This window comes from Podarcis raffonei, chromosome 11 (genome assembly GCF_027172205.1).
Source record: "Podarcis raffonei isolate rPodRaf1 chromosome 11, rPodRaf1.pri, whole genome shotgun sequence".
Lineage (NCBI taxonomy): Eukaryota > Metazoa > Chordata > Lepidosauria > Squamata > Lacertidae > Podarcis > Podarcis raffonei.
The window spans coordinates 673,571-698,160 of NC_070612.1; the positions used below are offsets into that span (position 1 = coordinate 673,571).

Consider the following 24,590-nt stretch of genomic DNA (forward strand, 5'->3'; position numbering starts at 1 on the left):
TGTCTGTTGCCGATGATAGGGGGGCTGGGAGCTGGTGTGCCTGGGAGGGACAGAGAGATAATGGTGGATTTGCAGCTCTTCCGCATCTCAGAATAGCCTGTTATGCGAGGCCAAGAAAATGGAACAGCTCTGCCTATAAGGACCACTTTTTCTGGCCCATTAACATCCCAAAGCAGTGGAGTAAAACAAGGGAAGGAAGGCTTGACTCACCCACAATTTGGGTGAACGGGACTCCAGAGGGAGCAGGCCCTGAACAAGACGTCATTCTATGCAGAGCTTTGGGAGTTCTTGTTTCCTGACCTCACCTCACCCCACGCTGCCCTGCCAGTTTGCATCCTTTCCAAATTGGCTCAGACAATGACCAGCTTGTTTCGCCTTTCCTGTTCTGGTCAGGATCAAACAGTAATGAAGATTTGGGGGGAAGCAGTTAGGCGGAGGGTCTAGTTTAGGGCTGGTGATGAATCTCAGGCATCCCAAGGACTGAATGTGGCTCCTGGACCTTACACTGGCTCTCCTCTGCAGTTTCCTCGAGTGCTTCGTATTGCATGTTTTAAAACACTGTTGTACGTTTCTGCTCATTTTCTTGTTTGATTTTTTTGCAATCGGCTTTGGGTTTGTTTTGGGGGTTTGTTTGTTTGTTACAATCAAGCTGTGTATAAATTTTATGGGAGAGATAGATAGACGATAGATAGAAAAATATCACATCCAGTTCTGCCTCTGCCCTTGACCACCAAGGTGCCCCTGGGGGAATTGCAGCCTTTGGGCTGACCAAAGTTCCCTGCCTCGGTTCAGTCTCTTTGCTCTTTCCCTCCCTCCTCCAGTTAAGTGCTGGGCCTCCTCAGCCTGGGAGCCTCCATTCCTTGGGGTGAGCAGCGTCCTTGAGACGGGGAGGGTGCCCTGGCTGGATGAAACTACATTGCCCAGCATGCAGTGCTTTGGAGGAATCAAAACAACGCTCCCTGCTCATGCGTGAGCCCCGTTGCATGCTGGGTTATGTAGTTTCCAAAAGGCAAACCAACCTCTGTAGAAGCAGCCAGAAGCTGGTGGATAAGAACATGGAAAGAATTCGTTTCCATGGCTTTGCCACTGGAGGGGGCGAGTGGGGAGCAAGGCGTTGCCATGGCATCCCATTTTTCCGCCTCTAGCTCTCCGCCCAGCTCCAGCTGATGCACATCTGCAAAGCTCTGACTCAGCTGAGCAGCTCAGGCAGAAGAAGCACAGGGGAGGAACTGGGCCAGCCTGAAAGCAGGCCGCCTTCCCAGGCCTGGCAGCCAGCCAGTCTCTCCTCTCTCAGCCACGTGCAGCCACATGTGATCCTGGCTGGCCGGACCCGCCGGACTAGCAGGAGCCATGCAAAGAGCAGCCAGCCAGAAGGGCCATCTGCATCTCTCTGACAAAAACTGGAAGGCGTTTCATAGAATCCTAGAACTGTAGAGTTGGAAGGGAACCCCAGAGGTCCTCTAGTCCAACCCCCTGCAGTGCAGGAATCTCAGCTGCAGCATCCATGGCAGACAGCCATCCAACCTCTGCTGAAAAACCTCCAGGGAAGGGGAGTCCACCACCTCCCGAGGGAATCCATTGGACGGTCAAACAGCTCTCACCTGCCCAAAAGGTATTCCTGAAATTTAGTCGGAACTTCCTTTCTGGCCCCTGGAATCCAGTTGTGGGCAAGAGGTAAAGTGCAGCTGCACATGCCCTCTGGCCTATCCCTCTGGCTTTACAGTGCCGGATTTACGTATAAGCTACACAAGCTCTAGCTTAGGGCCCCACTCTCTTGGGGGCCCCCAAAAAATTTAAAGCGGAAAAAAACTGGATGTACATTTCCAAAATATAAGATAAAAAGCAAATAAAATAAAACCTACATACAGTTAGAGCTTAATAATTATTTCACTATTAATATACTTCTTCTTAATTGTACTTCACTATTAATATACTTCTTCTTAACTGTATTTCAGTTCAACAATTACTTCGATAAAATACATATTTTGTTATGTGCAAATGGTTAGATACCCATTAGGTCCATAAATTACCATATAGCATATACAGTGGACCCTCGGGTTACGTTATCTTTGGGTAACATAACTTTCGGGTTGCGAACGCTGCAAACCCGGAAGTGTATACTTCTGGGTTTCGCTGTGTGCACATGCGCAGAGGCGCTCTATCATGCCACGCATGTGCGCAGAAGCAGCACCTCTTCTTACAAAATTTTCAGGGTGCGCACAGACCCCTGGAACAAATTAAATTCATATCCGGAGTGTCCACTGTATTCAACACAAAAAACAGCAACCACTTGTTGTTGACAAAGGACAGCTAGACATACAAAGGGCCCTATTACCTTCAGGAGCTGAGGGCCTCATCAAACCTCAATCCGGCCCTGGGGTCTACTCACCCCACACCTTGACTTTCCCATGCAGACCTGGTCAGGCTTGCATGCCAGAAGACTGGTGAGGAAATGGCACTCTGCACCTGCTCAGAAACACACTCTCAGTACCGACCTCACCTGCTCCAGGGCTAAGCCCTTCTTAGGACAAACCATCCTGAGTCAATCCCAGCTCTGGCCTGAGTCACTTCCTCCTGCCGACTCCCTAGAATTGGCTCTGCTGAGTCACATGGAGGAACTGTTTAGTCCACAGTCCAAAACCTTGTCCAGGGGCTGCCTCAAGATGCTGGAGGTGGAAGCTGGGAGCTTCTGCCTGCCAAGAAGAGGTCCTTCCACAGAGCTGAGGCCCTTCCTAGCCGGATTCCAGAAACTCAGAAATCTACCAGTCTGTTCCTGGCTTCAGGTAGACTGCCCCTGAACACAGAGGCTCCATAGCCGCTGATAAATCCATCACACATGAAAGTCTGTTTGGTAACAAATGTGCATGTGCTTATTGCTCATCGCCCACACTTCTCTTCGGGTGACACAACCTTAATCCCACTGTTGGCCTAACAGGTTCCCCCAGCGCTCAGGCAGCAATATTCAGTGCCTGTGAAAATGGCAAACCTTCCTTTGGACGCACCGGCTACCAGGATTACTAGGCGGCACATGCCTGGTGTGGATCTCCTTTGCCATAGGAGGCTTGTGCACTGATCAGTGGTAAGTGTCGGACCAGGGAGAGAGTTCAAATCCCCACTCAGCTATGAAGCTCACTGGGTGACCTTGGCAAGTCACCACCTCTCAGCTCAACTGACTTTGCAGCGGAATAGACTCCCTTGGGAAGTTGTGGACCCTCCTTCCCTGGAGGTCTTTAAGCAGAGGTTGGATGGCCACCTGTCAGGGATGCTTTAGATGTCCAGCTTACAAGAGACTATGATCGACTCCCACTATAACAAAACTGCCAGTGATCTACCCATTGGATTGACAAAAGTTGTTGAGCTTTTTTAGGAATTTAGGATTGGACATCCTGTTGGACATCCCTGCTTTAGGGGGGTGGACTAGAGGACCTTTGGGAGACCCTTCCAACTATGAAAGAAAGAAGAGAGAGAGAGAGAGAGAGAGAGAGAGAGAGAGAGAGAGAGAACCATGTACACCACCATGAGCTCCTTGGAGAAAAAAATGGGAGATAGATGATAGATAGATAGATAGATAGATAGATAGATGATAGATAGATAGATGATAGATAGACAGACAGACAGATAAACGTCTCCCACCTACCTGCCCTCCCTGAAACACTACGCTACTTTCTCCGCCATTCTGCTGACTTTTTAAAGATTTAAAAACCATTTAATTATTGGAAGGCTGACACATGTAGCCTCGGTTTTTAATTGGGGCGGGTTGGGGTGGAGAAGAGAAACATGGCCGCGCCCTCCCCGCTACCTACAGATCCGTAAAGGGCCCTTGCCAGAAATATCCCTGGCAAAGGCTCAGCCAATCGCGATCCTGTGGGAAGGTGCGCGCCTCCACCTGCGAGACTCGTGACGCTTCCCTTTTGCTGCGCTTCTTAGTCAACGCTCGGCGCACATGGGCAGCAGCTGAGCCAGGCAAGGACCGCCCCCCCCCCGGGCTCAGGACTCCAGGATCCCCCCCCCTCGCCACTTACCCGGCGTCAGCCTCCTGCCCGGAGACCCTCCGCGATTCGGCCCCCGCGCGCAGCCCCGAGCCGGGCTCCCTCCAGCCTCCGAAGGCTGTCCTGGGCGGCGCTGCGCCCTGGAATGCCAGCAATGCATGCTATGCCCGAAATATGACGGCAGCCTGGCCCGGCAGCGAGGAGGCGCATCGGGAGCATCAAAACAAGACACTCCCCGGCGGCTGCAGGCGGCGCGCAGCTTCGGAGCGCGCAGACAGCCGACGGCCCGGCTGCGCTTCACACGCCAGCCGGTTTGTTTGGCTGCATTTGGAGACGCGGCGGGGTCTCCTAAAATTAGGCACGCGGTGGAGAGTGAGAGAATTTCCCCCTCGCTCGTATCATATCCCGGAGCTCACAGTCGCCCCTCGAAATGAAGCAAGAGGCCAGAAACAAGGGATTTGCGCGGCGCGTAAAACCGTGACCACCTGCAGCCCTTCCGTCAGATGGCATCAGGATGGCAGCGAAGCCCTTCCTTCTCCTGGCCCAGTGCCGGATTTACGCATAAGCTAAACAAGCTATAGTTTAGGGCCTCACTCTAGGGGGGGGGGGGCAAAAAAATTTATGTGGACAGTGTGGATTACTATGATGATACTGATATTATATAAAAATGCATTTTATTAACTACAGTTGCATTGTAAAGGTTATAACACTTAATTTCATATTAATAAAGCTATTTACAATTATTAGCAGTTTGCATCATATATTTACACCAATTATTATTTCATGTTATAGCAAGTTTCTAGAGAGGAGATTATGAGTCTTTGTAAACAGTGTTTCTAAAGGAACTTTTGTTATTGCCAAATGCCAATGTGTTTGCATTATTAAGTTTTTTTATGAATAAAAAAATCATTTAAAGTTAGAGCTTAATAATTATTTCACTATTAATATAAAGGTAAAGGGACCCCCGACCATTAGGTCCAGTCGTGACTGACTCTGGGGTTGCGGTGCTCTTCTCGCTTTACTGGCCAAGGGAGCCGGCGTACAGCTTCTGGGTCATGTGGCCAGCAGGACTAAGCCGCTTCTGGCGAACCAGAGCAGCGCACGGAAACGCCGTTTGCCTTCCCGTCAGAGCGGCACCTATTGATCTACTTGCACTTTGATGTGCTTTCAAACTGCTAGGTTGGCAGGAGCAGGCACCGAGCAACAGGAGCTCACCCCGTTGCAGGTATTCGAACCGCTAACCTTCTGATTGGCAAGTCCTAGGCTCTGTGGTTTAACCCACAGCGCCACCCGCGTCCCTCACTATTAATATACTTCTTCTTAATTGTATTTCAGTTCGACAATTACTTTGATAAAATACATATTTTGTGATGTGCAAATGGCTTGAGATACCTATTAGGTCCATAAATTACCATATAGCATATATTCAACACAAAAAAGCAGCAACCGTTTGTTGTTGACAAAGGACAGCTGGACATAGAAAGGGCCCCATTACCTTCAGGAGCTGAGGGCCTCATCAAATCTCAATCCAGCCCTGTCCTGGCTCCCTCCTGCACCGACCAGGGCTTTGCATGAGAAGAGCCCACCCAGTCCAGCCTCCTGTTCTCAAAGTGGCTGACTAGATGCCTCACTGGGAATCCAGCAAGCAGAATCTGAGCACATGAGTTGGACTCAGAGATATTAGTCCAAAAACAATGTTTCGAATGCGTTATAAACATGCAAAGACAGATGGAGCTGGAGAGCAAAAAAATAATCAATGCGATTTCCCATAGTGGTTTTTTTCCTTTTGGTATAATGATTTAATTTCTGACTTATTTATAGTGTCCCCCCCCCCCCTTTGTATAGATCCACTCTGGGATTCAGAAGCCTGACTACCTCTGGTGGTGAAACCAGAGCACCACCATCTTGACTATTAGCCACTGTTAGCCCTCTTCTTCATGAATTTGCCCAATCTTCATTTAAAGCTTTCTGGGTTGGTGTCCATTTCTGCCTCCAGTGGGAGGGAGTTCCACAGGTGAACTCTTTGCGAAGAAGGGCTGCTTTCTTTTATCTGGCCTTCAGCTAACCAAAAACCCTACCCAAAACCATGCTAAATTATCACATGCTGCCCCCCTCACCCCCCCCCCCCCGTGGCTGAGTGGTGATCGTCATTTGGCAACAAACTTGTCCAGAGAGGATGGTTTCCCCCCACTCTGCCCTGAGGTTCGGCTGGCCTTTATTTAGTATGGCATTATTACTATTATATTTTGATTTATACTCCACCTTTCCCCCCTGACAGGACTCAAGGCAACTTACAGATAAAAATAAAAACCACCCAAAATCTATTAAAGCCATCCAAATATTTGCCATAAAACAAAGTGGTACCTGCCCTTTTTGGCTCCTAGCCAGGATGGCTCTTCTGCAGTTGGAGACAGCCCTGCTTCTGAACCCCACTTGCTGGAAACTGTAGGAAGAGAGAGGGATCTTGCGTTCGAATTCTGCTTGCAGGTTTCCCATCGGGGCATTTGGTTGACTGCTGCAAGAGCAGGAGGCTGGACCAGATGGGCCATTGGCCGGATCCTGCAGGCTCTTTTATGCTCTTATGAGCCAGAGTCTGGAGAAGAGGATCTGGAGAGGCTCCTGGGCAGCCTTTTGGCCGGAAAGGACAAAAAGCCTCTTGTTGGCTGAAATGTGCCGGGAGAGCAAATGCTTCCTTCCTTTTGCTGGGATGGAACTGGGCCACGCCATGGTTGTCATGGCGACCACAGAACCACAAGCCTGGCCTGCAAGCCCCAGTCAGCTTGTGCCAAGTGTTGTCCCAGCTCATCAAGCAGAACTGCTCCCGCAGGCAGGGCAGCTAGCCCAGTGTTACCAGAAAAATACTGCTCCCTTTCCCTTATGGGGTACCCAAGAGCCCGTACAGAGTCCTTATGCGGGTTCCCTATCGGTAGGAGAAAATAACAGAGGCCAAGCAGAGAATATTGAGGAGCAAAGCAGCTAGTAAGCCTGATCTTTATTGATCTGTTGCCGCAGGGTCCCCCGCTCACCCCTGGAGGGAGAGAGGACAGGAACCCAGAACATTGGTGTGGAAGCTCTTATATAGACATTTGAAAATTGCCTCCCCTGTAGCTCAAGACCACCCCCCCAAAACATACATACATACATCACTGAAGGGGCGGTCTACAGCAGAAAACCTGTCTGCCAAGGTTACCTGATAATGGTCACTGATTGCTTTTACCTGGGCATCCTGGCCAGTCTTTTGTGATGGTAAATACTCAGTTCCTGAATCCAGGTCACAGGCTCACCCTATTCATACACAGATATGCCCTCAAGACAGGATCTGTGAGCAAAGAGACAATGGGGAGGTTTTTCCCATTTCCTTCCTCCTTGCAGAGAAACATTTGAGGTCAATTGGGGAGAGTCAAAATGCTTTCAGGATTGCTCTCCTGTACTATTTTGGACCCATAGTTTATATACTTATGTATGTGTTTGCCTTGTAAATTTATGGATATATGATATATATATATTCTAAGGTCACACACACACACACACACACACACACACACACACACACATATATATATAGAGAGAGAGAGAGAGAGAGAGAGAGAGAGAGAGAGAGAGAGAGAGAGACCTTAGAATTCCTATAACACCAGGGAGTGTGCCTTTTCCCTGAGCATGTCAAGAATGCTCTGCTTCCAGGCCCTCATGGCACAGCAGAGCCTCTGTTGCTGCCCACCCCACCCCCCAGGGAGGAAGCAAAGTGCATTGCCCTCCCTCCTGCCATCCCCTTGACTTCTGCACCCACAGGCACCCTCCTCTTCCAGGCGGAGAAAGCAGCTTGCCGGGGGTTGGACTAGATGAGCCTTGGGATCCCTTCCAAATCTGCAGGTCTATGAAAGTGGGAGCTTGGCTGGCGGATGCCTGAAGGCCTCCTTTGAATGGAGTGCTTGGCTAGGCCACCTTTGCCCCTGCCCCAGTTTTTAAGACTGTCCTGTCCTGGGTTGAGTAGCTTCTTTTGTGACATTTATCAGACTGACTATTCGTAGAAGGGGAACAGGCTTACTCTCAGGTTAACCTTTGCTGCACGATACCAAATGTAAGAATTCACTGATAAATGTATCTCTGTACTGGATCACTGGGAAAACTTGTTTTTTGTCCAAGGGAGCCCTTAGATTTCTCTGTTAACAGTTCAAAACATTTTCACCCTGCCTCTTTATAGCTCGAGGCAGCAGCGTCCAGCATCATCGAAATGAATTTTTAAATCCTAAAGAGTCTGCTGCATATCTAAAACTGTTCATCCCACGCATAATTTGGGGTGCCAAAAGATCAACAGAGACTATCCAAAGCTAATAATAGCAGCCAATTCACAGCTAGAGAGAATGCAAAGTTGGTTACCAACAAACCTATTTTAAGAAGAGTGTCTGTTGGATCAGCTTCTGGCCTTGCGGAAAAAGCAGTGGCAAGGAAGCTGACCGGCTAATTAAAAAGTTGCATGTTCTTAAAGTGACCTGCTCAGGAACAGCTGCAGCGGCCAGAGGCAAGACATAAAAACAGGCGTGTTGGTGGTGAGTCTGCCTCATGCCCAGGAGAATAACAGGCTCACGTCACAGAATCAGAATCAAGTATCATAGCAGCACAGAAGGAGCGCCACCCAAACTCCCAGGCACCAGTTATGTCCAGAATCCAAGGGGAAGAGGACGGGGGGGCGGCGGGGGGGTGCAGTTGGAAGTGGGGGCTCTTAAAACCCACCCACCCTCCAGGCAGAGCTGCCAGACTTCAGATGAGCCAGACAGGAAGGCTATTTTAGGCCAAGAATGAGCTGCTGACAATCCCCCCCCCCACCAAAGAGGAGGAGGGGGCTGCCGTCACCTGGTGTTAATTTTGCATAAAGACACACAAGAAGTCAAACTCTCTCATTAAGTAAGTGATGCACCAACTAATTCCAGAGCACGGCAAGAGGGCTAAAGGGTTCCTTAGTTTGTGGCCCATGAACTGGCTCCTGGGAACTCCCTGTGGGAGGAGAATCCCAGAATCCTAGAGTTGGAAGGGACCCCAAGAGTCATCTAGTCCACCCCCTGCAATGCAGGAATCTCAGCTCAAGCATCCCAGACTGGTGGCCACCCAAGCTCTGCTTAAAAACCTCGCAGGAGGTTGGCTGCTACAGAGACATTCCCTTCTTTTATGCTGAAGTCCGTTTCACGGTCAAACAGTTCTTATGGCCTGTGGATCCGCGGTTGAAGACGGCACATCCATCATATTCACATTTGTTTTTAATTGCTCCTTTAATTTCTTATATATTGCATGGAATTCAGATTGAAAAACAATAAATTACAATATATAAAATTGTATGAATATCCTAACTGATTTATAATGGTTTTTACTGCTTCTTTTATTTCTTGTGACACAATTTCAGTTCTAGGGAATTCAAATCATGATACAATAAAATGCAAGATGAAAGCAATATGGGAAGCAATAAAATTACAGCTTGAAATTACGATCTCTAGTCCAGCACATCCCACTTGCTCCAGCAAGACCCTCAGCAATTGCCAATTACTTGTGCTGCCCCCTTTTGGCACGGCCGCAGTTCAAAACCATTGATTATTGAACTAACCTTGATCAATAATGTTTCTGAAGAGGAAGAGAACAGCCATAGCCCTGTTCCAAGAATGCTTTGCAAAACAGTCAGCAGCCTATTTGCTTGGCCTGAAAATAACCTTTTCTCTCAGCTAAATATATCCAGTTCTTCAGCCTCTTATTACAGGATTTGATCCCTTCCTGCCTCTTTGTCCGTCTCTGGGGAGCCTTTTCCAATTCACCAACGTCCTCCTTGAACTCTGGGCTCCAGAAACTGAGTTCTCCCAAGACCTCCAGCCAGCGTCACACGCAGCAGTTCCCTCCCTTCCCTCTGGTCAGCCTGGGATGCTGCAAAGAGCAGCCAAGAGAGAAGACGGGGGCCAAACTCCACTCCATCCGGACCCCGACAACAAAGGCCCATCATGCAGCAAGTGGCAGCTGGCATGGGGACAGTAATGTGGGCGATGTCTCCGTGGGACTCTGCAGGGGGCAAACTGGGCCACATCCATTTTGGGGCCAGGAAAGTGAGAACCAGATTAGAGATGTAAGGGACTTGGGGACAGGGGGGTTGAATAAGGGGGGTATCCCTGTTGCCCCCCCTCCGCAAAGCCTTTGTTTATCTCCACCCCAAATGGAAAAAATGGAAAAAAATGTTAGATTATGGCATATGAAAGGGTAGGTAAGTTTGTTTTGATCTGGGCAAACCTTCCGTTTTCAAAAGTCCAGGATGCATTTGATGAAAAATATGAAGAATCAGAAACTCACTGCTCAGAACTGAAACAGACTAAACTGAACAGTGTCCCCTCGCGTCTTGACTCCCCATGCCTTTTTTGTGGCTCTTTTGATGGAAACGAGCACTTTCTGCCTTCTTGACTGAAATATCCTCGGAGTCGAGAGTGGATTTCCTGCTCTTCCTTCAGCTCACAGTGGTGAGGAGGAATGGAAGTTCCCCCAGGATGTCTGCTTTATATACATTATTTACACAATGGGCCTCATCTGATTGGCTAATTCCGGGATTCTCCTGTAGGCCAATCAGGTTGCGGATTCACTTTCACCTGGAGCTGGTTTGGGTGGCTCCTGTGGACCAATCAGACTGCTGCATTCTGAATCCTATTGTTCTAGGACCAATCAGACTGCTGCATTTTTGGATCCTATTCAACTCAGTACATAACATTGATACTGTGGAGGACATAGGGTTGTGCTCAAGTGCTAGTCCTATGCAGAGTAGACCCACCGAAGTTAATAGACATGGCTTGTTGATGAGGAGCAGCTTTGGAGACGGTCTGGCCAAGAGGCTCCCAGGGAGAGGGCAGAAGAGGGCAGCCTGGACCCAGGTTCATGGTGGGGGGAAACAGGACGCACCCCAGAGGAGGAGGAGGAGAGCTGGGAAATGTTGGTGGCTGGGAGTCGGAGGGCCTGAGCAAGGACAGGAATCAGGGTGAATAGAGGCAGCACCAGCTGAGAGTGGACAGTCTGCCAGACCCCCCTCCCACCCTCAGGACTCAGCTACATTAGTCAAAAAAACTCAGCAATTTGTATGTGTTATAAACATGCAACACCAGATGGCGCCAGAGAGCACAAGACATTTCTTTAGCATTTTTACATAGGGCTTTTTAAAAATAAATGATTTTTATCATTTATTTTTTTAAAAAATAATGATTTAATTTCTGACTTATTTATAGCGTTCCCCCCCCCCCCCGTGTGTAGATCCACCCCTAGAACAAGGGGATTACTCCACAGAACAGAACAGGAAACCAGGAAACCCCAAGGAATGTGCCTGGTGCCTCACCGTAGGCAGAGGGAGGGGTCTGAGACCTAGAAAATAGTCTGGGAGGGGCCACACAGCCTGAGCCCCAGCTCATGAGGAGGGAGTCTATTTCATGGATCTGAGCGGAGGGCCTTGTTTCCTTCTGCTCTTCCCAGAGGGTGTTTGCCGTCAGCTCCCCCGTGACAATTCCTTCCTTCTCTGAGTAGGACGTAGTTGGATGCAACTCATAATAATTCCAGAACACATTATTTCCTCCATTTCTGACTACCATGTTGGTGGTTTCTCCTCTTTTTACTGTTTTTTGCCTGGCAAAACGAAAGAGTTGCCAAAGAGCCTCTTTGCAGGTCGGCAGCTGGAAGCTCCGTGGAAAAGTAATTTCAGCCTGCAATTAGTGACTGAATACAATACGGAGTTGTCAGACCAGGCGCTGACCATCGTTTTATATCTTATTTATTCTGACTTACCTGTGATGTCAGTGAAAGGGTCCTTCCATTGAACAAAACTCACTTCCGCTGTCTGCAGCCATGGACAAAATTTAGCTTGATTTTGCTTGGGGATCAGCTGGGAGGGGCATATGCCAGGGCAAGAAGGCCCAAAGGGCCTCTGAGCACGTGCGGAGGGCCAGGAGTTGCAGTGGGGTCTTCTCTTTGGATTAGGGAAAAATCCAGACACCCCTCCACCCCCACCCCCAATTTCCCTAAACTGGTGGAGGGTCTGGATTGGCGCATTGACCAGGCTGGACTGCGTCCAAAGAAGAGGAGCAGACTGGAGGCGGAATGCTGCTGTGACCATTGGGCAGCGCTGCCTCTGGGTCGTTTGGGAAAGCTTGCAAGCCCTCCCCACGTTTTCTCTCTCTCCCAAGGGGATGGGGGCATCTTCCAGAGGTCTCCACGCACCTTGCTCCCCCCCCTCTGAACGATCCAAAGGGGAAAGGTGGCTGAGGGTTGGCGGTGTAATGAAGCACCCCCACTCATTCTCCCCCAGCCCCATCGTAATGGAAAACACACACACCCCCAGTCCAAATGCTGCAGCCTGGCTGGCTCAGCCCATCTTGGAATGAGCAGACCAAGCCCCAAAAGCCCTGTGGGTCTGGCCAGCAGGAAAAGCCCCCTTTGCTGAGTCTCCTGGGGTCTCCTCCAAAGAGCCCCCTACTGCCCCCTCCACTTCAACCAAGAGCCCCGTTCGCTGAAAGACCACAGGGAGATGCAGAGCATTTTCATTTGCTGTTTTATTACAAAGGGTTGTACAAACGGAAGACCAAAGTCTGTGGGGCGCCCCACGGCCTCACCTATATTTCCCTCCCACCCAGAGCAGTGCAAATGTGGCCTCCTCCCTCCCCAAAATCTGAAGCCCTGAGAGGGACCCAACCGGGACTGGTTCTGCTCTTCCCTGAGCATCAGCCACCCACCCCAGCACGAGCCCCGCTTTGCCATGGGGCAAGGGCCACCGGTGGCCAGGGGCCTTCATGCCACGGACAGCCGCAAAGTCCCAAAGTTAGGGGGTGGGAGAAGTTGACCTGGCCTGGCAGCATCACTCCCCCCCCCCACTGATAAGGTGCTTTGGGAAGAATAGCCGAGGCCCATGGGGGGCAGACGTCGCCCACTGCCAGCACCGAGGGGCCCCAGCCGTGCCACTCCCCATGCCATCTTTGGAATCGAGGAAGGGCATCATGACCGCACAGGGGGAAGAGTGGACCAGGCTGGCAGCCCAGCCCCACCCAGACCCCAGCACCTCGCCCATTCAGCCACGTGGGACGGCACTCTCCGCCCCAAACTGTATCCAGGCTCCCAGCCAAGGGGGCTCTTGAGTCTCTGGGGGCGTCCTGGCAGGGCCCCTCCACGCTTTGCCAAATCCACGCCTCCTGCTTCCAGGAGGAAGGGGCCAAGACCTCATCCTGCCACATCGAGCAGCTGGTCGCCACGCTGGAAACGGCACCCATGGCCTCTCTGCAACTGTCGTCTCCTGTTACGTGGTTCTGGGCGGATTGGGCCCGCCTCTTCTGGAAGAGCTTCAGGGGTCCATGGAGAGGAGAAGGGACCGGCCTCTCTTCTGGAAAGGGCTGTGGTGCAGGGGCCACGGGGGTCCCCTCTTCCTTCTCTCCCCTGGGGACCCCCTTCCTCCTCCAGGGAGCTCCGCGTGGTGCCCCATCTCCTCTCTCGCTCCCCAGGACCAAACAGTCTGGCCCCTGGGGGCCCGGGGCCTGCAGAAAAAGAGGGCCCCCTTTGCCCAGGCTGTCCCGTCAGCTCTGCCTGTCCCTGGTTCACGGAGCCCCCTCGCCCCCCCTTGCGCCTCACTTCTGCCTGTACTTCTCGCTGTTGGGGGAGAAGGACCTGGTGACGCCAAAGGGGCGCATGTTCCTCCCCGAGGTGATGAGGGCCCCAAAGCCGTACTGGTGGGAGAAGGCGTAGCCGGAGCGCCGGGAGGCCTTGCGCTGCAGGCGCCGCTTGGGGGACGGAGGCAGCTGCCCCTTCTGAAGCTGCTTCACCATGTGCAAGACCTGCGAGCGAAGGAGGAGAGAGGAAAAATTGCGGGGAGGGAGGAGGAAGGGCAGGCGGAAGCGTCGGCTGGGAGCAGGGGCAGGGGAGTCGCGCGGCTCTCTTGGAAGGTGGCGGCCTCTCCTTCTTGGAGGCTTTGAAGCAGAGGCAGTCTGTCAGGGATGCTTTAGGGTTGGGCTAGAGGACCTCTGGGGGTCCCTTCCAACTCTACAGTTCTAGGGACCTCTTTCTAAACTGTATTTTAAATTGTTTCCCCCCCTCTCTTTTCCCCCTATAATTTTTTTACTGTGATTTTATTGGTATTAGCCGCCCTGAGCCTGGCTCTGGCTGGGGAGGGTGGGGTATAAATAAAAATTTATTTATTAATTATTATTATTATTATTATTATTATTATTATTATTATTATTATTTTCTCCCCTAAGCCTCAGAAAAGTTGTGGCAGATTAAGCCGCCGCAGCCTCTCATTTCTATCTGCCAGGAGTGCCAGCAGGGGCGGGCTGGAGAGGATAGAAATTCAAGAAAGCAACAAGGAGAATTGCCAAAGGGCCCTTCAGGTATCACCAACACACAGGTGCCACCTCACAGCCAAGATTGTGGGTGGCTGCAGCAACTTTGCCCGTTGACTTTGAGGGGGCCCAGCACCCAGAAAGATATTAATGTGGGTGTCGAAGCAACCACAGCCTCCTGGAGTTGACGCAGGGCACCAGTGGGTCACTGGCAACAGGCTTTCCCCCTGGCCCAGATTTCCCTACAGAGTTTGAGGTCAGCAAAGTTGTGCGGATGCTGCGTATACTTACACAAGTGAGGAGCCCCCACCCCAGCCAACCCCCCCCCCCGTCCTGCCTTGGAGCACCCTGTGCCTCCCTGCAGAACGCACAACACCCGTGGCGGGGGCAAGGATTTGCAGCCTGCCCTTTTAAAGAAACATGCCCAGGGAATTCATACAAGCCTGGGAGCGAAAGGGGAAGACGATCTGGGCTTTCAACTATTCCCGTGCTTAAAACAGGAATATCGTAACAAGAAATGGAAATGTTCTGTTTCCAACGGCAACTCAAAATTGCAGCAGAACCTGGAGACCTAATTGGGGGGTGAGTGGGGAGGGAAAGGGGTCCCTGAAGGCAAAGCTCATCCAGAGCCAAGAGGCAGCCATGGAGATCAGGGCAGGCTCCCCTCTGCGCCCCCCAGGGAACCAGACTTTGGGGCTGGCAGGCTGAGAGGAAGCAGCAGGGGGCAGCAGAGATGCATGGCTGCTCTGGCAGATTAGGCTCTCAAGGGAGCCTTCCGGGGTCTTAAGGCGGCTCTGGGCTGGTTTGTTTGTTTGTTTGTTTGTTTGTTTGTTTGTTTGTGTCTGAAATGTTCAAAATAGTATTTTTCAATCTTAATAGCTCCTTGGCTAGCTTTGCTGCATTAAATGTGAATTCTCTATCTGGCTTTCTTATTTGGAATGTCTTATTTGGAAATCTTTAAGACCAACGTTGTACTATTTTTGTTTGTTATCTTGCTTTGAATGTATATTTCATATTTCATCTGCTTCTATAATGTTTTATTTGGTGTTTTAACATTTAAACCACTTTGAGATTCCCCCCCCAAATAAAACAATATAGAAATAAATTGAATAAAGTCAGCAATGATAACTCCAGTTTGGGCATGCTCTCATCTGCACTCTGACCAGAGATTTCAGATTTCTTTCACAGAGGGGCGGTGGGGGCTTCAGCCAGCCACAGCCCACAGGAGGAGTGTGGGGGGGGGTGCACAGTCCCTGAGCTGCAGCGCCTCCCCCCACTTCTTTCTAAAAATAGCCCTCTCCTCCTGCCCCAGTTCCTCTTAATCCATGGCCATAATCCGCACTCGCCTCTCAGCCACAGATGGCCGGGGTCACTTGGTCCCTGGGATGGCAGGAAGCACCGCAGAAGCAGGCAGAGGCCAAGTGAGGGCAACTCCTTGTGCCCCCCCTCACCCCACCGCTTAGAGGCAAGCAGCCTGCCCCCCAGAAGCACCTGTGGCCTCTGCATGCAGGGAGGGGGGGCCTTACCTGGTCGCTGATGGTGGGCTTGAGCTGCACCTTCAGGAAGCGGAAGCCGACGACGGGGAGGACGCAGAGGGTGACGCAGAGGAAGATGGACAGCCAGACGTTGGGCTGGTTCAGGGTGTTCCGAGCCGAGCCTGGCAGGGAGAAGAAGAAGCGGGCAGGCGATGAAGCCGCCTGAGACTGCTGCTGGGGCAGAGTGGGCAGAACAAGCGGGGCTGGAGGTCCTGGGGGGTCAGCGAGTGGCGGAGAAACTGATTCCCAAGTTGAGGGTCGCTTTCAGGACATGGGACTCTACGTGGGGCTGCCCTTGAGACTGACCCAGAAACTCCAGCGGGCGCAGAATGCTGCGGCGAGGCTCCTTACGGGGTCTCTGGCATGGGAGCATATTCACCCAGTGCTTTTCCAGCTGCACTGGCTCCCGGTAGAGTACAGGGTCAGATTTAAGGTGCTGCTTTTGACCTTTAAAGCCCTTCACGGCCTAGGACCCTCGTACCTACGGGACTGCCTCTCCTGGTATGTCCCACGGAGGACCTTATGGTCTTCAAACAGAAACATCTCGGAGGTCCCGGGCCACAGAAAGGTTAGGCTGGCCTCAACCAGAGACAGGGCTTTTTCGGCTGTGGCCCCGATCTGGTGGAACGCTCTGTCCCAAGAGACCAGGGCCCTGCGGGACATGACATCTTTCCCCAGGGCCTGCAAGACAGAGCTGTTCCACCAGGCCTTTGGCCAAGGCACAGTCTGACCCCCTCCTTTGGTCATCCTCACAGAACTCCAGCCCAATGGTTGCCATTAATCTGATTTGAATTGATTTTAGAATGAATTGGTTTTTGAATGCTGAATTATTTTACTGTTGTTAGCCGCTCTGAGCCCGGCTTCAGCTGGGGAAGGGCGGGATATTAATACTTTATTATTATTATTATTATTATTATTATTATTATCATCATCATCATCATCATCATTATGCAGGGGCCAGGGGGAACAAGGAGCCTCCAGGGTCCTGTTGCTCTGGAGGCCCCTCCTGCCTGTGATTCCTGCATAGCAAGGGATGGGGCTGGATGACCCCTGGTCCCTGTTGACTCTACAGTTCCATGATTCTGTGGGAGAGATCATCAGGGGGTTTGGGCTGGGTGTTGATCAGTATGCGGATGACACCCAGCTCTACCTCTCTTTCAAATCAGAACCAGTGAAGGCGGTGAAGGTCCTGTGTGACTGTCTGGGGGCTGTTGGAGGATGGATGGCGGCTAACAGATTGAGGTTGAATCCTGACAAGACAGAAGTACTGTTTTTGGGGCACAGGGGGTGGGCTGGTGTGGGGGATTCCCTGGTCCTGAATGGGGTCACTGTGCCCCTGAATGACCAGGTGCGCAGCCTGGGAGTCATTTTGGACTCACAGCTGTCCATTGAGGCGCAGGTCAATTCTGTGTCCAGAGCAGCTGTCTACCAGCTCCATCTGGTCCGCAGGATGAGACCCTCCCTACCCACAGACTGTCTGGCCAAAGTGGTGCATGCTCTGGTTATCTCCCGCTTGGACTACTGCCATGCGCTCTATGTGGGGCTACCTTTGAAGGTGACCTGGAAACTAATTAATCCAGCTAGACTGGTGACTGGGAGCGACTGCCGAGACCACATAACAACAGTCCTGAAAGACATACATTGGCTCCCAGTACGTTTCCGAGCACAAGTCAAAGTGTTGGTGCTGACCTTGAAAGCCCTAAATGGCCTCAAAGGCCCAGTATACCTGAAGGAGCATCTCCACCCCCATCGTTCTGCCCGGACACTGAGGTCCAGCTCCGAGGGCCTTCTGGCGGTTCCCTCATTGCGAGAAGCAAAGCTACAGGGAACCAGGCAGAGGACCTTCTTGGTGGTGGCACCCGCCCTGTGGAACACCCTCCCTTCAGATGTGAAGGAAATAAGCGGATATCTTATCTTTAAAAGACATCTGAAGGCAGCCCTGTTTAGGGAAGTTTTTAATATTTAATGCAGTATTGTATTTAACACTCAATTGGGAGCCACCCAGAGTGGTTGGGGAAACTCAGCCAGATGGGCGGGGTATAAATAATAAATTATTATTATTATTATTATTATTATTATTATTATTATTATTATTATTATTCCACATCTTCCTTTCCGCCCCTTTGCCTCTGAAGGACACCGTTGCCCAGGGAGGATCATCATAGCACCACAGAACCGCAGAGTTAGAAATGGGTCCCGAGGGTCATCTAGCCCAACCCCGCGCAATGCAGGTGCCCACCACCCTCTGCCCCCGATTGCAGCCCTTGGCACTCCCTGTTCCCCCAGCTGCCTTTGCTCAGGGCTCCTTGGCTTGCCCAAGGACCGTTCTGTGGAGCTGACGCCTGCATTCAAAGGGGGCTCCCCCCTGCCCTCGTCCCTGGAAGAAGGTGGCTCTACGGCCCACGAGCCAGAAAGGGGGGCTGCCTGCCGACCCCCCCGATACCCACCGACGAAGGGGAAGGAGCCGGTGAAGATGAGGTAGGTGCCGTCGCTGTACATGGTGAAGGTGATGGCAAAGTACATGGCCAGGCTGCCCCAGATGAAGAGCTGGTTGACGGCCGTCCAGTAGGCAGTGTCCAGGCCCATCTGCAAGAGGGAGGCCAGGGACAGCGTGAGAGAAGGAGGACAGCAGGAGAACCCGTGATCAGGCCAGGGGCCCCTCCAGACGCCAGTTCTCACAGGGGCCAAACAGATGCCCCACAGGGGAGACCGGCAAGCAGCCCTCTCCTTCTCTGCATTCAGAAGCATCGCTGCCTCCTGGCTAGGAGCCCTCGAAAGCCCTCTCCTCCTCTATGAATTTGTCCAATCCTCTTTTAGATAGATTCCGCCATGCCTTGCGGGACCTTGCTCCCCCTGGCGACTCATTGACTGAGCTTGTTGAGGGCTGGAATATCCAGCTCCTGGCACCGAAGCGCCCTCTGCGACCCCGCAGAAACCGGGCTCCCTGGTTTACCGAGGAGCTCCGGAAAATGAAGCGGGACCTCAGACGGCTAGAGCGAGTATGGCGGGGTGCCCGTGACGGAGCCTCAAGAACATCTTATAGGGCTTTTATGAAAACCTACGAGATGGCGGTGAAGGCTGCTAAGAAGTCTTACTTCTCGGCCTCCATTGCATCCGCTAGCTCTCGCCCGGCACAATTATTTAGTATAATCAGGTCTTTAACGTCCCTTGAAGGACAGCCAAATTTAAATAACAATTTGACACACGGCTGTGAGGCATTTGAGAGCTTTTTTGCGGAGAAGGTCCTGTTGCTCCGCCATGACCTCCCTGCCAATTTGGATACAATAAAGGAACTGGAGGCCCCTCGACTGTCCTCGGGTCCAGTATTGGACCACTTTGACCGGATATCCCCAGCCGATGTGGACAGACTCCTCCGAGCTGGAAAGCCCACCACCTGTCCTCTTGACCCGTGCCCGTCTTGGCTGATTAGAGCGTGTCCAGACGAGGTGCGGGCCCTCCTGGGGGATATCATCAATTTGTCCCTTGGCACGGGGACATTCCCAGGGGAACTGAAGGAGGCAGTGGTGCGCCCGCTCTTAAAGAAAACATCATTAGATCCTTTAGATCTATCCAATTACCGCCCGGTTTCGAATCTTCCGTTCCTGGGTAAGGTGATTGAGAGAGCGGTTGCTGAACAGCTTGGTGGGTTTCTGGATGAAACATCGGCTCTGGATCCATTCCAGTCTGGCTTCCGCACTGGTCATGGGACCGAGACAGCTCTGGTTGCCCTAACAGATGATCTTCGTAGACAGCTGGATCGAGGCGGGTCGGGGCTGCTGATTCTTCTAGATCTGTCAGCAGCTTTCGACATGGTCGATCATGAACTTCTGGACCACCGCCTTGCCGACGTGGGGATCCAGGGCACAGTCCTTCAATGGCTGCGCTCGTTTCTCTCTGGTCGGGGACAGAGGGTGGCGCTTGGGGGGGAATTGTCATCGCGCCACTCCTTGGTGTGTGGAGTACCTCAGGGTGCGATACTCTCCCCAATGCTTTTCAACATCTTTATGCGCCCCCTCGCCCAGCTTGTCCGGAGTTTTGGGCTGGGTTGCCATCAGTATGCCGATGACACCCAACTCTATCTGTTGATGGATGGCCATCCTGACTCGGCCCCAGACACACTGACCAGATGTCTGGAAGCTGTGGCTGGATGGTTACGTGGGAGCCGGTTGAAGCTAAATCCTTCGAAGACAAGAGGTCCTGTGGCTGGGACGGGACGATATGGGATTGGGGGGGCAACTCCCATCTCTTGCGGGGGCGCAGTTAGTGCTGGCACCGTCCGTTAAGAGTTTGGGTGTAATCTTCGACACCTCCCTTTCCATGGAGGCGCAGATTGCAGCTATAACAAAGGCGGCATTTTTCCATCTCCGCCAAGCTAAGCAGTTGGCTCCTTACCTCTCTCGCCCTGACCTAGCCACTGTGATCCACGCGACGGTCACCTCCAGACTGGATTATTGTAACTCGCTCTACGTGGGGCTGCCCTTAAGACTGACCCAGAAACTCCAGCGGGTGCAGAATGCTGCAGCGAGACTCCTTACGGGGTCTTCGCTGCGAGATCACATTCATCCGGTGCTATATCAACTGCACTGGCTCCCGGTGGAGTACAGGATCAGGTTTAAGGTGCTGGTTTTAACCTTTAAAGCCCTATACGGCCTAGGACCCTCGTACCTACGGGACCGCCTCTCCTGGTATGCCCCACAGAGAAACTTACGGTCTTCAAATAAAAACATCTTGAAGGTCCCAGGCCACAGAGAAGTTAGGCTGGCCTCAACTAGAGCCAGGGCTTTTTCGGCTGTGGCTCCGACCTGGTGGAACACTCTGTCACAAGAGACTAGGGCCCTGCGGGACTTGACATCTTTCCGCAGGGCCTGCAAGACAGAGCTGTTCCGCCAGGCCTTTGGCCAGGGCACAGCCTGACTCCCTCCCTCGGCAATCTTCGCGGAGCTCTGGCCCAATGGTGGCCAGTGGCTTGAATTTAATTAATTTTATAATGAATGATTTTAGAGTGTTGTTTGTGTTGTACTTTTGTATTGTTGTATTGTTGTTAGCCGCCCTGAGCCCAGCTTCGGCTGGGGAGGGCGGGATATAAATAAAATTTATTATTATTTTTTATTATTAAAGCTGTCACAACACCCAGTGGCAGGGAGTTCCAAAGTTTAACTATGTGCTGTATGAACTATGTGCTTCTTCCCACATTCAGCTTCCCTGGATGCCCAGATAGTTCTAGAGAGAGGGAGGGAGAAAAACTCCCTCCCTTCCCTCCACGGCAGGCATCGTTTTGTAAACCTCTATCGTGCCCCCTTTTCTCTAACCTGAAAAGTCCCCAGCGCTGCAGCTTTTCTTCCCTGGGGAGTCACTGTACAATCAAACCTTGGTTGTCAAACATAATCCGTTCCGGGAGCCCGTTCGGCTTCCGAAATGTTCAACAACCGAGGCGCAGCTTCTAACCCCTCTCCCTCTTTCCTTTTCCCTTTCTCCTTCTGTGATAGAACTCCTATTTGGGGACTTCCCTGGCTTTTTTCTGGCCCACGTAGGACCAGTCTGGATAGTTGGCCTTGGTGAAGATTTGACGTTTTCATCCCCCAAAAAGTTTTTGATTTGAGTTTCTACTGAAATGAGGCTGCACTTTAATGTTGTGTTTTAATCTTGTTTTTGAGTTGTATTTTAATCAATTGTCTTTATACCTGGTGTTAGCCGCCCGGAGCCTGGTCTTGGCTGGGGAGGGCAGGGTATAAATAAAATTTATTATTATTGTATTATTATTATTATTATTAATTGGCTGCAAGAGCCTCTTGCATTCAAGAGGAAGCTGCGTCAGACATTTGGCTTCCGTAAAACGTTCAGAAACCGGAGCATTTGCTTGGGGTTTTGGCGTTCGGGAGCCAAAACATTCCAAAACAGAGGTGTTCGGGAGCCGAAGTCTGACTGTCTTTCCGTTGCTCTCTCTCTCTCTTCTCCCCTCTGTTTTCTGCTGTGCTGAAGAGTCTTCATCGCACCCTCAACTCCCCAAGGAACTCCAGCCTCCCAGAAATAGGGACAGGCATCGACCCTTGCTTCTCTCACTCCAGGCAAGGTCATTCATTTGCAAAATCCTAACCCCCCCTCCCATATCTCCTGCCACCCCATGGACCACTTGGAAGTTGCTGAGGCTGTGAGCTCCTGCCCCCCACACTGAGGTCCAGCTCTGAGGGCCTTCTGGCGGTTCCCTCCCTGTGAGAAGCCAAGTTACAGGGAACCAGGCAGAGGGCCTTCTCGGTAGTGGCGCCCGCCCTGTGGAACGCCCTCCCACAAGATGTCAGAGATAAAAATAACTACCAAACTTTTAGAAGACATCTGAAGGCAGCCCTGTTTAGGGAAGCTTTTAATCTTTAATAGGTTATTGTATTTTAATATTCTGTTGGAAGCCGCCCAGAGTGGCTGGGGAAACCCAGCCAGATGGGCGGGGTATAAATAAATTCTTATTCTTATTCTTATTCTTATTCTTATTCTTATTCTTATTCTTATTCTTATTCTTATTATACCAGAATAAATTCTGGCCCACTTTAACCCTCCCTGAAATACACTCGGAGTTGAGAGTGGATTTCATGCTCTTTATTCAGCTCATAGTGGTGAGCAGGAATGGAAGTTCCCCCAGAATGTGTGCTTTATATACCGGTACATTATTTACACAATGGGCCCCACATGATTGGCTAATTCCGGGATTCACCTGTAGGCCAATCAGGTTGCGGATTCACTTCCACCTGGAGCTGGATTGGGTGGCTCCTGTGGACCAATCAAACTGCTGCATTCTGGACCCTATTGTTCTAGGACCAATCAGATGGCTGCCTTTTGGATCCTATGCAACTCAGTACATAACACTTCCCATCCCAATATGTCATTTTGCTGCATCAGCTGAGGACGGGAAGTCCTGCATTCTCCCCATGGGCCTGGCAGAGGCCCCAGGGCCCCACACAAGCCCCGCCCGCGGCAGGCAGCGACCCCTTACCTGGACGGAGACCACAATGAGCAGGCAGGTCTGGGCCATGAGTGCGAAGGACTGGTAGTCGGCGATGGCCTTCCCGTCGCTCCTCAGGGAGTCAAAGAGGGTCCCGTAGGGGACGAAGAAGAGGACCAGGGAGCTGTAGACGCTGTAGAGGACGCACTTGACAAACTCCTTCTTGTTGAAGTAGAGGTTCTGCTGGCCAGGCATGTAGAGCTGCGGGAATTGCAGGCTCCACCGGTCATCCACGTCCTGGGGGTGGAAAGTGGAGGGTGTGTGTTTTGAGATGGCAAACAAGGCGGCTGCCCACCCCTCCTCGCCCACCCTGCAGTATCCGCCCTCGACACCCACCACTTATGCAAAGCCTTTAGCTCAAACCGGCAGACCTCACTCACCCTCAAACCAAAAGTAAGTTGAAACCACGCAGGGCCAGCCCACCTATGAGGCAACTGCCTCAGGCGGCAGGACCAACAGGAGAAGCAGATTCGGACGCAGATCTTTATCCCCACCCCCTCCTTGCTCCGGATCTAGATCTTCTCTCAGCCCTTCTTCCCTGGCAGGAAGGGGGCACCTTTTGGTGGCTTGCCTCAGGTGGCAAAGTGTCTTGGGCCGGCCTGACAAACCATAATAATATGCAACCCTGCAATGCTTTGGGGTCTATTGTGACACAGACCCACATCTTTTCCCTTTCCCTCCATCTGCACAAGGCTGTGACGGGCTGTTTTGTACGTGGATTAGAGATGGCCACCTAGATCACCTCCTGCCCCACAGAAGAGCCCCATTCCAGATGCAACATCAGCATCTCTAAGCCCCCAGCTATTCCCAAGTGACAGTCTGCTGCCCTGCTCTTTCACTTAGGAATGTTCTTCTAAGTTTCTGGTTTTATATACAGTCATACCTCGGGATAAATACGCTTCAGGTTGAGTGCGTTACTTCCGGGTTTCGCCGCTCACGCATGTACAGACAGTAAAAATGACGTCACGCGCACGTGCAGATGTGCTGTTGTGTCTTACGTTCTGTTCGGGATGCGAACGGGGCTCCAGAACGGATCTAGTTCGCATCCCAAGGTAGCACTGTATAAGATTTTATTAAAGCTTCTCATAATACAGTACAATAAAAAACAAACTACAGTGGACCCTCTGGATACAAACTTAATTTGTTCCAGGGTCCGTTTGCACCCTGAAAATTACATAAATAGAGGTGCGCTTCTGCGCATGCATACACAGCAAAACCCAGAAGAATACACTTCCGGGTTTGCTGTGGCCGTAACCCAAAGATTCTGTATCCAGAGGGATACGTAAGTAGAGGTATGACTGTAATCCCAAAAACCCCAGAAAGAGCAAGAAGAAGAATTCAAGGTGGATCTTAAGCCTTGTATCACACAGAAATGGGAGGACCATCTTGGCTCTCGCCTGAGCGCATCTCTTGCTTCCCCCATTGTCCCACCTCAGATGATCTTCCCTTCCCTGCCCCGCACTACGGGGTCCTTGCCCGTCATCCTTCACCAAGAAGCCTCAGCGAAAACTGCTTCCACCGGCTGGTCTTAGCCTGGACCTCTAGGCTTCCACCCCTGGATACTCCCCATTTGGAAGATGCTTTCCTCCCCTCCCAGCCCAGCCCTGTGACAGGGAGGAACCCAGCGCACACTCCTGGGCTGAGCATGCCGTGTGTGTTGGAGGGGCAGCCTGACCCCAGGGCTGGGGCCAGAAAGAGAGCCCTCTGCTCCCGGTTGTGGGGCAAACTCCTGATCGAACGAAGAGGGCAT

General features: G+C 51.7%; 2 protein-coding genes across 6 annotated transcripts in view; both read right to left on the reverse strand.

Annotated features, from left to right (window-relative positions):
* RUSC2 (RUN and SH3 domain containing 2) overlaps window positions 1–4,405 on the reverse strand; it is a 54,757-nt gene extending 50,352 nt beyond the window's left edge. The window contains exon 1 of the mRNA XM_053407888.1: window positions 4,023–4,405. The gene's annotated coding sequence lies outside the window, so the exon portion shown is untranslated. The remainder of the gene's footprint in view (window positions 1–4,022) is intronic.
* An 8,791-nt stretch (window positions 4,406–13,196) lies between these two features.
* Window positions 13,197–24,590, reverse strand: part of LOC128423403 (phospholipid-transporting ATPase ID-like) — an 82,461-nt gene continuing 71,067 nt past the window's right edge. For all 5 annotated transcript variants that reach the window (XM_053408512.1, XM_053408513.1, XM_053408509.1 and 2 more), the window contains 4 exons: window positions 22,832–23,077; window positions 18,297–18,435; window positions 15,841–15,971; window positions 13,197–13,810 (listed from right to left, as the gene is read on the reverse strand). In XM_053408512.1, coding sequence (XP_053264487.1) covers window positions 13,604–13,810; window positions 15,841–15,971; window positions 18,297–18,435; window positions 22,832–23,077 — 723 coding nt within the window. In that variant the 3' untranslated portion in view covers window positions 13,197–13,603. The remainder of the gene's footprint in view (window positions 13,811–15,840; window positions 15,972–18,296; window positions 18,436–22,831; window positions 23,078–24,590) is intronic.